Source organism: Anser brachyrhynchus, assembly GCF_964034855.1.
Source record: "Anser brachyrhynchus genome assembly, chromosome: 10".
Lineage (NCBI taxonomy): Eukaryota > Metazoa > Chordata > Aves > Anseriformes > Anatidae > Anser > Anser brachyrhynchus.
Genome location: NC_137705.1, coordinates 12675299 through 12687423, shown reverse-complemented (window position 1 = coordinate 12687423; position 12125 = coordinate 12675299). Strand labels below are relative to the sequence as shown.

The window sequence follows — 12125 nt, the reverse complement described above, 5'->3', positions numbered from 1 at the left end:
TGCTTCACCCTCCCGTGGGTGCGTCATTGCCAGTGAATGCGGCAGGAAGGATTCCTGCAGAGTCCGAAGTATTGCCCCTGGTAACACTCAACGGGAGGCTTTTTAAAAAACTTTTCCCCCCTCCTCTCGACTACGGCTCTCACAGACGGGCCAGGTACCAGCACCTCGGTCCTGGCCCTGCGAAGCATCGGTGTGACTTCGCCGCAGTCAGAGGCTGTTGGGGCTCACAGGTTTTCGCAGCCAGGAGCCGCACCGGCAGAAATTTACGCCTCGATTTCAGCCGGAACGATGCTTCCCCGAGGTTTCGGCGAGCCCCGCTGTGCTGGCGGATGGCTGCGAGGCAGTGGCAGGGCGTGTGGGGGACTCGCCATGACATAACCGCATTCCTGCGGCATTAGGAGATATTCCCAGGCTGCGGCAGGGGCAGCACATCCCCTTCCCTGCCTCCCACCGAACCGCTGCCTTTCTCGAGGCGTGGGGAGAGCAGGCGAGCTGCTCGCCTGCCTCGGGCTTAGAGATTTCCCCGCTGCGGGGATTTTCATCGAACCGAACCGCTGGCTAGTTTCTCTGGGGCTGGTCCCATGCTCAGAGCACCAGACCTGGCTGCTTGCAAGGAGCAGCCGTAAGGAAAAGTTAGGTGCAAACCTCGTGTGGGCCCAGCGGTGCCCGCAGGGTGTCCGTGGCCCCGGGCACAGCCCGTGGGGCCGGCCAGGCTGGTGGCAGTAGATGGCAGCATTGTAAAATGTTTGCATTTGGGGTTTGTGCCTCCTGGGGCGTGGGGCTGGCAGCAGGGCTGCCCTCGCAGCTCGCCCCTACCCTCCCAGCCCACAGCCCCACCGCGAAGCCACCGCGCTGGGGACACGCACCCGGGAGTGGGGCTGTATCCCTCCGGCCTCCTGGGCTGGCAGATGAATGCATTTCATGCTGATTTGTGTCTCGAAGTGTTGTCAAAGGGGCTGGGATTCTCCCAGAAGGGAAAGTGCCCTCTGCCCACAGGCTTCCAGCCCCGGACACCGTCGGTGAGGCTGGGCTGCTGCTGCACTTCACCAGTTTGCAACCATTTCATTATGCCCCCATCCTGCCTCCGGGAAGCTCGCTGCTGTCGAGGAGCCAGAGAGAGGATTTTTCTTCGGCGAAGGAAAACTCGCTGCTGCTGTGAGGACTGCAGGAGACGCAGCGTGCCAGTGCCGCCCTCAGTTTGCATGTGCCTGGGCATGCCGTCACCAGGGCTGGCGGGGGAGTGAGAGGGAGGCACGGTTGTATCGGGAGCTTGCCAGCCAGCGAAGGACCAAAGGACCAAAAGGACTGAAGAAATGTTTTATGTGCAAAGTTCAACAATAAGGAGGTAGGCCCAGAAGACCATTTCTGTGCAGAATGAAGGAGGAGGGAGCTGCTGGTGGCTACGCTTTGCCTTGCTGGCGGCTGTTGCAAACCAGGGGTGCTGGTAACCAGAATAGCCTCTGGCCTCGAGCCTCAGGGAGAACGAAAACCAACAAGGGCTATTGGAGGTGCTTGGTGGCCACCAAGCATTATCCCCGTGGCAGAAAGCTGAAGCCACTTACCTGAGGCTGCTGGCTCCACGTTTCACTCTTCCCTCTCCGCTCTCCAGCAGCACCATTGCAGCAATGCGGCATCCAGCACCAGGGCACGGGGACCACCCTCAAAAAAGGCTCTCGAGCAAAGCCCCAGCCCCACTGTATTTTGTTCGTGCTCCCTCCAGATGAGCAGGACCAGTAGGGCTCCTTTCCCCCCGCTGTATTGCCAGCTGCTCTGTTGGTGTTTTAACAGAGCGTATGATTTATGAAGGCAATGTTCCTAGCTGGGAGCACTGTACCAGGTGTCTGCCGTGAAGTGCCGTGCCCATTACTCCAGCAAGGCTGAATTGCCCTGCGAAATACACTGTTGTTTGATTGAAAGGGATCTATTTTTACTTTTGGTCCTTTTCAATCCGACAGCGTGTTACCGGGCTTATCCTTGATCCCATCTCCTGTTTCAGCTCTGCTGGGCACACGCACGGTGAGAGGCACAGCTGCCTGGCTTCCCTGCTGACTCCACCAGGAGCACCTTTCTATGCCCTCTTCTCCCAGGGGCATACCTTTTATCGCCTCGTTTTAAGCTGGTGCTCTTGGAGCTGCTTTGCAAAAGCCAGGAAGCACCATTATCCCCAATTTTTCAGCAGGGCCACGGGAATTGCAGGGTTTTACCCTGCAGTTGTCCTCCTCTTGCAGAGTATTGCAGGGCAGGGCTGAGCCACGGGACATTGCTGTGCTGCAGGTGATAACACCAACTGCACGGAGGAGCAGTGGCTTGAGGCCGGCTGCCACACAGGGATCCCGTTTAAAAGATTTGCTCCCATTCGAGCAGAGAAATGCCCCCAGGTATATGGCCTCACATGCATATGCATCCAAGCATTTATATAGGAAGTCAAATACTCTAATTGCTTGGCTGGATCGAGACCAGGCTGCCAGCACCTAGTGGGCTGAGCAGCAGAACAATGCCCTGCCTTTGTGTCCCTGCGCTCCAGCCAAGGCTTATCGGCCCTTCTAGGGGCTCATAAAGCAGCTTTCCAAATCAGCCAGTAGGCTTCTTGTGCAAGGTTTCAGTCTGGGAATATTTTTTTTGTGAGAAATGTTTAGTGACGTCAGCCTTTTGCAGAAAGAAAAACCATTTAAAGTATTTTTTTGGTCGATTATTTACCCTCAAGAGAGCAACACAGCGGAGACGATGGATACGAGCGCTGCGCTGCGTCGTGCCTTTCCCCTGAGTTCACCAGGACGCGTGTGGCTCTGCTCACGCTCTGCACCACCGCTCGTCCACGCAGCCGCCGCGTCCTGGGGCGAGCGCCAGGATCGCCGAACGACCCCCCCTCTGGCTGCACAGAAATCAACAGCTCTGTTTATGTCACACAGAAGGCCTTCGGTTTGTTTAAAAAATATACGCTGTTCCCCTGGAAAGCGTTCCTTCCTATGCTTCATCCAGCTGTCCCGAGGGGGAGCTTGGCCAAATACAGCTGTTCTTCTCCATCCAGGTTAAAACAGCTCCTGGGGAGTAACTGGGGAACACCTGGGAGTTTGTGCGGGCCGCAGGGGCTGGCGGAGGTGAGCAGTTTTATTCTGGTTTTACACCGTCACTCTTGAAAACTCTGACTCACGGAGTAAAAGCACAGGAAAAGGAGCTCAAACTCTGAGAAAAAAGGGTGGACCAGCTCAGGGGGAGAGCCGCAGCCACTCTGAAGGCAAATACGAGCAGTAGGTAGAGCTGGAGGGAACCACAAGAAGTGCCAAACGAGCACAGCGCCTGCAGCTATCTGATACGGGCAGGAAGCCGCGATTAGACGCACACTGGAGCATTGTGTTTCTGCCACAGCATCTGACTTCTTAGGTCATGAAATCAGATCCTGAGCTATTTTAAAAATGAGTTGCTATTTCAAATCGTTTTTTGACTTAGCGTTTGCTATGTCGAGTCACGTTGATTTGGGAGAGCTGCGTTTCGCTCAGGCCCCGCTGCGCGGTGGGGCTTCTGCTGGGAGCGGCGGCCGTGGGGATGTCAGTGCTGCCGGGCATCCTCCTCTGGCACCGCAGAACTTTTAGGGAGGTTCTGCAAACAGAGATGCCTATCTGCGGCTCAGAGCATATACTTCTCACTTGAAGCCATATGCAGGGGTTGGAAGTAAAATTAAACATCCTTCCCCAGATGCCAGTTCCCCTGCACGCCTTCCTCTGCTCTTAAGAGCCTCGAAAGTTTGATGATCTTTGCAGCATTGCCATAGGAACAGGCAGTGAGGGGGTTTCAGATGAAGAAGGGAGGTGAATTCCTGAATGAGACACGCTCCTGGGGAATCCCCTGTCCTTTCTGTCCCAGCACGTACCCGATGGGTCCCAGTTCGGTTGTGTCCCTGATCTCAGCTGCCACGGGCTTGCAATAGGCACAAGCAGGCTTGCTCTTGGGCCATTCACAGCCTGTGTCAAAAGCAGAGCTTTGAACCCCAGCTGCGAGCCTCCCCAGGATCCAGCAGGCAGCAGCAGTGTAAGTTCTGGCAAGGCACCGTGTTTGCCAGATGGATGGCTGCTTTTGGCACCGTTTCCAGCTTCTGGATACATACATAATGCAGTGAGACCTCTACGTACAGAAGAAAAATCATGTTCTTCCAGACACAGGGAGATGAAAAAAATGCCCCAGACGTAACTGCTACTGCAAGCAACTGTTGCCTAAGTAGACATTCAAATGATGAATTTCGATATAAATTCCAGGACTAAGTCTTATATTTTTCAGTATGTTTCTAGAGATCTCTCTGCCTAAAGACGTCCCTCTGTCCGATTTGGATTGAACCACTGCTGCGTGCTCTCACATTGCTGTCTTCACAATCCTGGATAACAAAGGGAGGAGGAAAAAGAAGCTGGAAAAAGTGAGAACAAGTTGTATCAGATGTCCTAGCTGATATTTGTATAATGCAGAACTTCTTTGCCTTCCATATAGCTGCTGAATAATGAGAACACAGCCCATGACGCAATCCATTGAATTCATGCTTTGACTTGACCGACTTGTCTGGGTTTTGCTTCGCTTGGTAGAGAAAGGAGAGGCTTAATGACTACTTCATCAATAGAGGAGAAACACTTCTATTGTCTTTTAAAACTCAGCAAATAGTGTAAGGGGAGAAGAAAATGTGTGGTATGCTTGGGAAGCCTTGGTGCGAGGCTGGGACCGGGATGTGACAGCCGAGCCGGGGCGAGTGCCGCTGGCTGCGTGGAGATGCTGTGCTCGGTCACTTGGCCACGCTAGTGAGTGGCAGCTGCCACCGAAATCCCATAGGATTACGGTGTTTGTCGCTCACGAGGAGCCAAAGCTTTAGCTGCCCTGAGCCTCAGCTTTGCTGAAATTACTGGGTGAAGGCTGGGTTGGTGGAGGAGTCTCCCCACAGCACTGCGAGGATTAACATCTGTGCAGTGTTTTGATCGTGTGGTCGTTTATTTTACGGCATTTGTTGCACATGGCTTTTGTTGCAGTGCACAATGCTGTCCTGTGTTTGGGTAAGGCCATTACATGCCAAAAACTTATGAATATTTAAAATCTCCTGATAAATTTCTAAAGCTACCCGGGTGCTATAGCCCATGGCCCAGTTCTTTTTCCAAGCGGTTGCCTTGACAACTCCCAAACTTGGGCAGCCCTGGGGCACAAACCCTCCCAGCACAGCGGGTTTGACAGAAGCCTTTGGAAGGGATGGAGGCATCTTGCTGGCTTTTCCCAACACTTTTCTGCTGGGCTGCAGTGCATCTTCAAAGCCATTTGTGTGGGGTTAGTTGCAGTGTGGGAAAAAAGTCAGCCCTCCTCGTGTATTAGCAGCATCACCAAAGTCTTTACAAGATGCAGCCTCTGCTTGCACAGGGACTAACAGGAATGTGATCTGCCAGTGGAGAAATCCCCTCCACCTGCAAAGACTCAGCCCTGAATGCTCAGCCCGATGCTGCCTGCTCTTACCGAGCTGTGCCAACCCTGGATTACCACTTGAGGTTAATTCTGCTCCTTGTCCACTGTGATAAAAGCAAGCCATTGCTGAATGTCGCGTAAAGCAGAGGACATGCACAGTGCCCCAAATGGGGGGTCCCTGGTTCAGAGGAGTGCAGGAACACATTGTCACGGGGCCGTGATGCTCTTGGCTCCTCTGGAGCAGACTCAGACCCCGTTAGTCACCCGTCATGCGCTGCCTGGCCATGGACGTCAGTGCCAGCCTTGCCACTGCTCCCCACACCCTTCTGCTTTTGCAAGGGAGGTTTAGACAGACCTTTCCTGAACGCAACAGCCAGCAGTCAGAGCTGCTGTCCCCCCCCCACTGGGATGCTCCAAAATCTAATGGCAAGTGTGCACCGTGGGGTCACACAGCACACATCCAGGGCCCTGACCTGTCCGATCTGTGCTGGGGTTTAATTTCCATTAAGGATTATCCCTGATTCCAGCAGGAGCAGCAGCAGCAGCAGTCTTGTAAAGGCTGGCCAACTTTTATTTACTCCTCAGGTGTAACCTATGTTCCTGATTTTTTTTATTCCTGCCCACAAAGCAATTCCTCGTGGGTTCGCACAGCCTGCTGCCATATTCTCCTTTGGGACAGTCGTCAGCGTCTTTTTGCAAAACGTAAAGGAACCAAATGCCGTTACAATTCATCCCATTTGTCAGCACTGCATTTTCAAATGCAAACTATCCCGAGCAGTTCCGTGATAAAACAGTGAATGTGGGACAGTGGAAGACCTCTGGTGCAGAATAAACAGGGTCTTTTTAAGCCCATCCTTGCAAATTATCATAAAGAGGGAGGAAGAGTATTTATAAAACACTGGAAAAAAATCAATGCTGCTTTTTTTTGAAACCACTTAAAGAGAACTGAAAAAGCAATGACTCTATTCTTCCTTCCGTATATCTGTGTCTAGTGAGCAAAGCTGGGTTGGAAAGTTCCTTGTCAAACTGGACAGATTAGAAGAAAAAAGTATTTGCCACAGTGTGTAGTGTTGAAATCGCCTTCCCTCTCCCTGCATGTGTACGTATGTCCACACAAACATCATCCCTGTAAGTATAAGGTATGCAAGGCACACATTAGTTCATCTATAATGAAGTACAGGAAATGTGTTCACTTGTGTTCCAAAATGTCTTCCAACTTCATTTCAAAGTCAAGCCAGTTTTTCAGGTCAGACGTGACCCCAAGAACAGCCCGGCTGCGGAGCACACGGGGGATCTCTTGCACGGGCTGCAGAGGACCAGGTGTTGGTGCCAGGGGAGCTGCACCATGCAGTGGCCACAGCCACGGCCGGACAGTTCCCGGACACGGTGCCCTCCTGCCCCGATCAGAAAGGAGCAGGCGAGGGGGTGCACGTGTGGGCTGCCCCATCTGCCCAGCAGCCAGAAACCTCGCTCGGACCACGGCTCAGGCACCATCTGTGAACGGGAAGGAAGGAAGGAAGGAAACAGGATCTGGTCCTCAGAGCAGAAATTATTTTGCTTTCTTTTCATTCTCTTCCCATAAAGCAGTCTTTGTTCCCAAAATTGTGAAAGCAATCGGGATGCAGAAGGCCGGATTCTGTTTAAAATCCCTGCGATGCACAGAGGAGAGGGGCTGGAGTGCGATACTGCACCCAGAGCACCAGCACCCGCCGCCTCGCTGCCGTCCCCAGCAGCAGCAGCCCCGACCATGCCGCTGCCTTTGGTGGTCACGGCCGGCTGCTGCGACCTGGTGCTGCTCCCCCATGGGTGCTGGATGGCCACAGGATGTGCACCAGTGGTGGCCACTTCTCTGGGAGTTTTTCCCTCTTGGGCTGCCTTCCGGCTGCTTTTATTTCTCTTCTGCTCGTGCGAAAGCTGGAGCACTGGAGCCGTTCGCACACGAGCTGTAGGACACAGGCTCTGTCCTGCGGGTCCTGGGGTCAGTGGCTGGGGGCAGCAGCACAGTTGGCCCCAGCTGTGGGCTCTGCCTCTCCCCGATGCCGGTGGGGTGAGCCTGGGGTTACAGCTTCACATCCGAGCGCATGCCTTGAAGCTGCTGGTGGGACGCGTGGATGATGGAGCGGTGCGAAACCACTCAGAGAAACCGCCGTCCTTGTGTGTGCTGAGTGTGCCATTGCACAATAATCTGTGGGATGAGAACTTTCTCTGATGGCTCTATGGAGAAGACGAGTTCCACTGAAAACTTTAAGCTTAAGTTAACAGTTAAGGTCCTGATACTGTTTCTACCTTTTTCGTGTTTAATTTTTATTTGCTTCTTTTGTTACAGGAAAAAAAAAGGCTGAAGCTCCAAATTGCAGCGTGCCTGGGCACAAAGTGTTGTTAAAGAGTGTGCATTACTAGGTGCGGGAGTGGGAAGGAACTGAAATTAAAATGTTATAAGCAATCAGCTAATCCGGATGTGGCATGGTTGCTAAGTAGCCCCAACCCAGGCCAAAGTCAATAAGCAATTAGCATCTATTAAGAGATGAAGTATAGGGTGATGGGAGAGGAGCCCTTGGAAAAAGGCTCAGTTCCTTGTTCCCAGCCAACTTTCTCCTGGGCTGGACCAGTTTGTGCCCATGGCAGGGAGCTTCCAAGGTCTCCCCCGGGACCTGCTGCTGTTTCTGCTCTGTAAATAAAGTCCTTCAGCTGGAGCCTGACACTCCATAAGCGTTTTTTATTCAAATTCTTTGTTGCTCGGTCAATAATTTGAGGAAAGGGCAATGGCTGCTGTGCCGTGAGACACACCTCATCATTTCGGTACATTAAATCTGATCTCTGATTTCTGAGATAACTGTAAAACAGGAGGCGATGCTGCCTGCTGGCTGGGGAGGGACGGAAATTTGGGCACGGCTCCCACTTTACCTCACCTTCATCTTTGCTTCTTTCCTATTTTCCTGTGAACAAGTTTATTAAATAAAACTTAAGAGTCTGGAGGAAGGAGCAGGAGAGAAACTGCAGTGCCCCAGTTCAGTAAAGGCATTAGAATAAAACTGGGATAAAATCATTGGACATCTGTATTCTAATTTTAGTGGAGAGTGGCTGTGGTCATTTAATTAAATTAGACTTTATTGATTGTGTTTTAATGGATGTGCTTCCTCCGACAGACTCTCACATCTTTTGGTGTGACGGCCTTGGTGTAAATAGACACACGCGGACACTTGGAATCAGCGGGGCAGCTCCAGGAGCAGAGCCAAGGGCATAGGTAAGTGCGCGGGATGTGGCCCGCGGGTGGGCTCAGGCGTCCCTCGGGGCAGGGACGGGCAAAGGCACCTCCCTGCGGCTTTTGTTGACCAGTTAAGTGTCATGAGACTCAGCAACCCCTACCAAGTCAGCATGTAGCAACTGCAGATGGGATAGTTCTGTTGACTTTTTGCTGTCATCAAATGAGTCAGCGGCAAGTCTCAGCCTTGTATGTCGGCAGGGAGTGGCTCGCCAGGAAATCAGTCACAAAAGTGAAAAAAAAAAAGAGAGAAACCCCCGAGAATTCAAGCCTGACTTGCTCGCTTTTTGAAGTTTGTTTTTTGTTTAAGCAGTTGATAAGATAGCGTCTGTCAGCACGGTGGGTGCTATTCCCCAGCAGCGTGCTGCATCTTCTGCAAGCCCACAGCCTCCGCTGCTCCGCGCTGTACTTTGCACGGCGGCGCCCGGTGGCTGCAGCGTTTTACAGACAACCCAACCCCTCCCTGCCCAAAGAGACCAGGCTCTGCCGGCCTCTGCCGCACAGCTCCGTGCCGGGCAGGCCCCAGCCTGGGCTCACCCACCCACGGCTGCCTGTACCCCCAGCCGGCCGTGCTATCTTTGGGGTGCCGCGCTGCTGCGGCTGTGCGCATACAGGGGCTGCACTGGTGGCTGCACTGCTGGCCTCAGCTCTGTTCGTGCCCGGGTGCCACGGGGGCTGTGCACCTGTGCCAGGGGGGATACACATTAGTGCTATAGGGGCTGCACCTCCAGATAACGTGTATTAGTGCTATAGGGGCTGTACCCACAGATATGTTCATTAGTACTATAGGGGCTGCACCCCCAGATATATGTATTACTGCCAGGGGGGCTGTATCCCCAGGTATGTGTATTAGCGCCAGGAGGGCTGTACTCCCGGATACGTTCATTAGCGCCAGGGGGGCTGCACCCCAAATATGTGTATTAGTGCCAGGGGGCTGCACCCCGGGCACGCAGCAGTGCTATAGGGGCCGCACCCCTGGCTCTGTGTGGGTGCCGTGGGGGCAGCCCCCCGCCCACACGTTAGCGCTAGGGGGCCTGTAACCCCCGACCCCACACCGGTGCCCCGGGGGCCGCCCCCGGCCCCACACCGGCCCCGGGCCCCGCAGCGGCCCCACACGGCCCGGGGGCCGGCCCGGCCGAGCCCGGCGGGGCGCGGGCGGCTGATGCGGCCGAGGGCGGGCCCCGCTGCCGCGGATAAAGGCCGGGCGGCGGCGCGGGGGCCCGGGCAGAGCCGGGCTGAGGCGGCTGCAGGAGGAGCGGGACAACCGCGAGGCCGCGCTCCTTCCCTCCCTCCCTCCTCCACCGCTTTCCCTCCCCTCCCCTCAGGCGGGCGCGGCCGGGCGGGGCGGAGGCGGAGCGGGGCCCGCCATGAGCACGCAGGCGCGGGGCCAGGGCGGGCGCAGAGCGGCCGAGCCCGACGGCGAGATGCCGGCCACCGAGAAGGACCTGGCGGAGGACGCGCCCTGGAAGCGGATCCAGCAGAACACCTTCACCCGCTGGTGCAACGAGCACCTGCGCTGCGTCAACAAGCGCATCGGCAACCTGCAGCACGACCTGAGCGATGGGCTGCGCCTCATCGCGCTGCTCGAGGTGCTCAGCCAGAAGCGCATGTACCGCAAGTACCACCAGCGGCCCACCTTCCGCCAGATGCAGCTGGAGAACGTCTCCGTCGCCCTCGAGTTCCTGGAGCGGGAGAGCATCAAGCTGGTCTCCATCGGTGAGTGCCCCCCCGTCGCCTTCTTGTATGGTTTTTTTTTTTTTAAGGCTTAACGTGCAGAACCTTTGCTCCCCGGGCTGGGGTGCCACCCCTGGGTGCTGCGTGGCCGTGGGGTCCCCTCGCCGGGCAGAGCGGGGTGCTGCTCCTGAGCTGTGTGCATGGTCCTGTGCCACTGCTGTGTCCCCCAGCTGCCTGTCAGCACTATGGTGTTATCCTCCCCGATGCCTCTCCTGTATCATTGGCTGTGCTTCCAAGTAGCTTGCCTTCCCGAGGAAAGCTGCAGCACGTTCTCTCTCTGTGCAGCATTTTCCCCAGATGTCCCTCGTCAGCCCAGGCAGCAGATCCAGCTGGGATGCTGCTGGCCCCAGCCTGCATCCCCCAAAGGCACTACCATAGGTGATAGAGGAGCGTAAGAGGACTCTTCTTACATGCTAGAGCCCAGTAGATGATGCCAGTGCTCAGGCTAGCGTGCATGCTTATCAGAGTGCAATTGCAGCTTACATCCTGCTTTTGAGCAGGGCTGCACTTTCTCCTTAATCCTCGTGCTGCGGTAGCTCACGGTGGAAAATGCCCAAGGAGCTCTGCTAACGCCTGGAGATCGGGGTTGGAGCTGATGCTCGCCCTGGCTGGCGCTAGGCTTCGCTGTCCGTCCCGCAGCAGAGGGTGCGACTGCTGGGTAGCTGGCAGCCCGCTCGGGAAGCTGCAGCGGCTGGTATGCAGGGCAAATGGCAGCTGATCCCTCAGGAATGCCTGTGGTGACCGTTTTGGGGATTGCTCAGGTGTGGCCGCAGCACAATCTGTAAAGCCGTAATTTGAATGCCTGAGAGATCTCTGGGAAAGAATGTGAATGCTTCTTCTAGCTCTTTGCCAGATAACTCTAATTACTGTCTCCTGATGACTCTGGCCTCAATGAATTACACAGCTGAATTTGGGTGAGTTCAGCTCTGCTCGGCTGTCTAAAACTCTCCGCCAAGGTGAAAGCTGTTTCCCTTCAGAGGCATTAGCTACAACAGCAATAAAATAAGAACTTTCCTGGTGTGGGAGAGACTTGGTAAGAGTTGCTGCAGAAGCCCTCCCTAGAAACGTGCTCGGTGGAGTGGGTGGGTGCCCTGTGGTTTCTCATTGCTAACGTGGACAAAATGAGGATTCTTGGGTCCCGAATGTCTGGCTCCCCTTGGAGGGGAGAACAGCTAATGTGCTCGCAGCTGGGAGCAGAGCTGGTGCTAATTATTTACTTAGAGCTGCATTCCCTTCACACAGCAGGGTTTGACTTGCAGCTGCCTGGCTTCTCTGCTGAGCTTTCTCTTGCCAGCTCTCAATGCTGCTGATGGTTGAACTCACCTTTCTGCTCAGCCACTGGAGTAGCTCGTTAACGGCCAGGCGAGCGCTTCCCTCTTATTGTATTGTTTGACCTAGGAAAACTTAGCTGCTCCAGCTGCCTTCCTATTGTGCTGTGAGGCTTCCCGACGGATACGGGTTTGGGAGATCAAGGTTAGTCTGGTCAGGCCTGGCTTTGAGCGATTTCCTTTCTAGAAACACTGCTGCAGCAGCACAGCGCTCTTACAAGATAAGATTTAGCTGCGGAGTGGCTATAGCTACTGAAGACATGTTTAACTGTTCTGGAGATTACTTGTGTTGTATTGCCTCTTACAGTAACAGCTTGTTGAAGTTTTGGAGAATGAGGTGTCTGTGGCTGCTAGTGCCTCTCCGTGGAGGGGTTTAC

The 12125-nt window shown here is 54.6% G+C and overlaps 1 protein-coding gene across 5 annotated transcripts in view; it reads left to right on the top strand.

Annotated features, from left to right (window-relative positions):
* The window catches only part of FLNB (filamin B), an 87862-nt gene that overhangs the window by 5699 nt on the left and 70038 nt on the right, over positions 1 to 12125 (top strand). For all 5 annotated transcript variants that reach the window (XM_080606151.1, XM_080606150.1, XM_080606148.1 and 2 more), the window contains exons 3-4: positions 8571 to 8668; positions 10012 to 10402. In XM_080606151.1, coding sequence (XP_080462277.1) covers positions 10054 to 10402 — 349 coding nt within the window. In that variant the 5' untranslated portion in view covers positions 8571 to 8668; positions 10012 to 10053. The remainder of the gene's footprint in view (positions 1 to 8570; positions 8669 to 10011; positions 10403 to 12125) is intronic.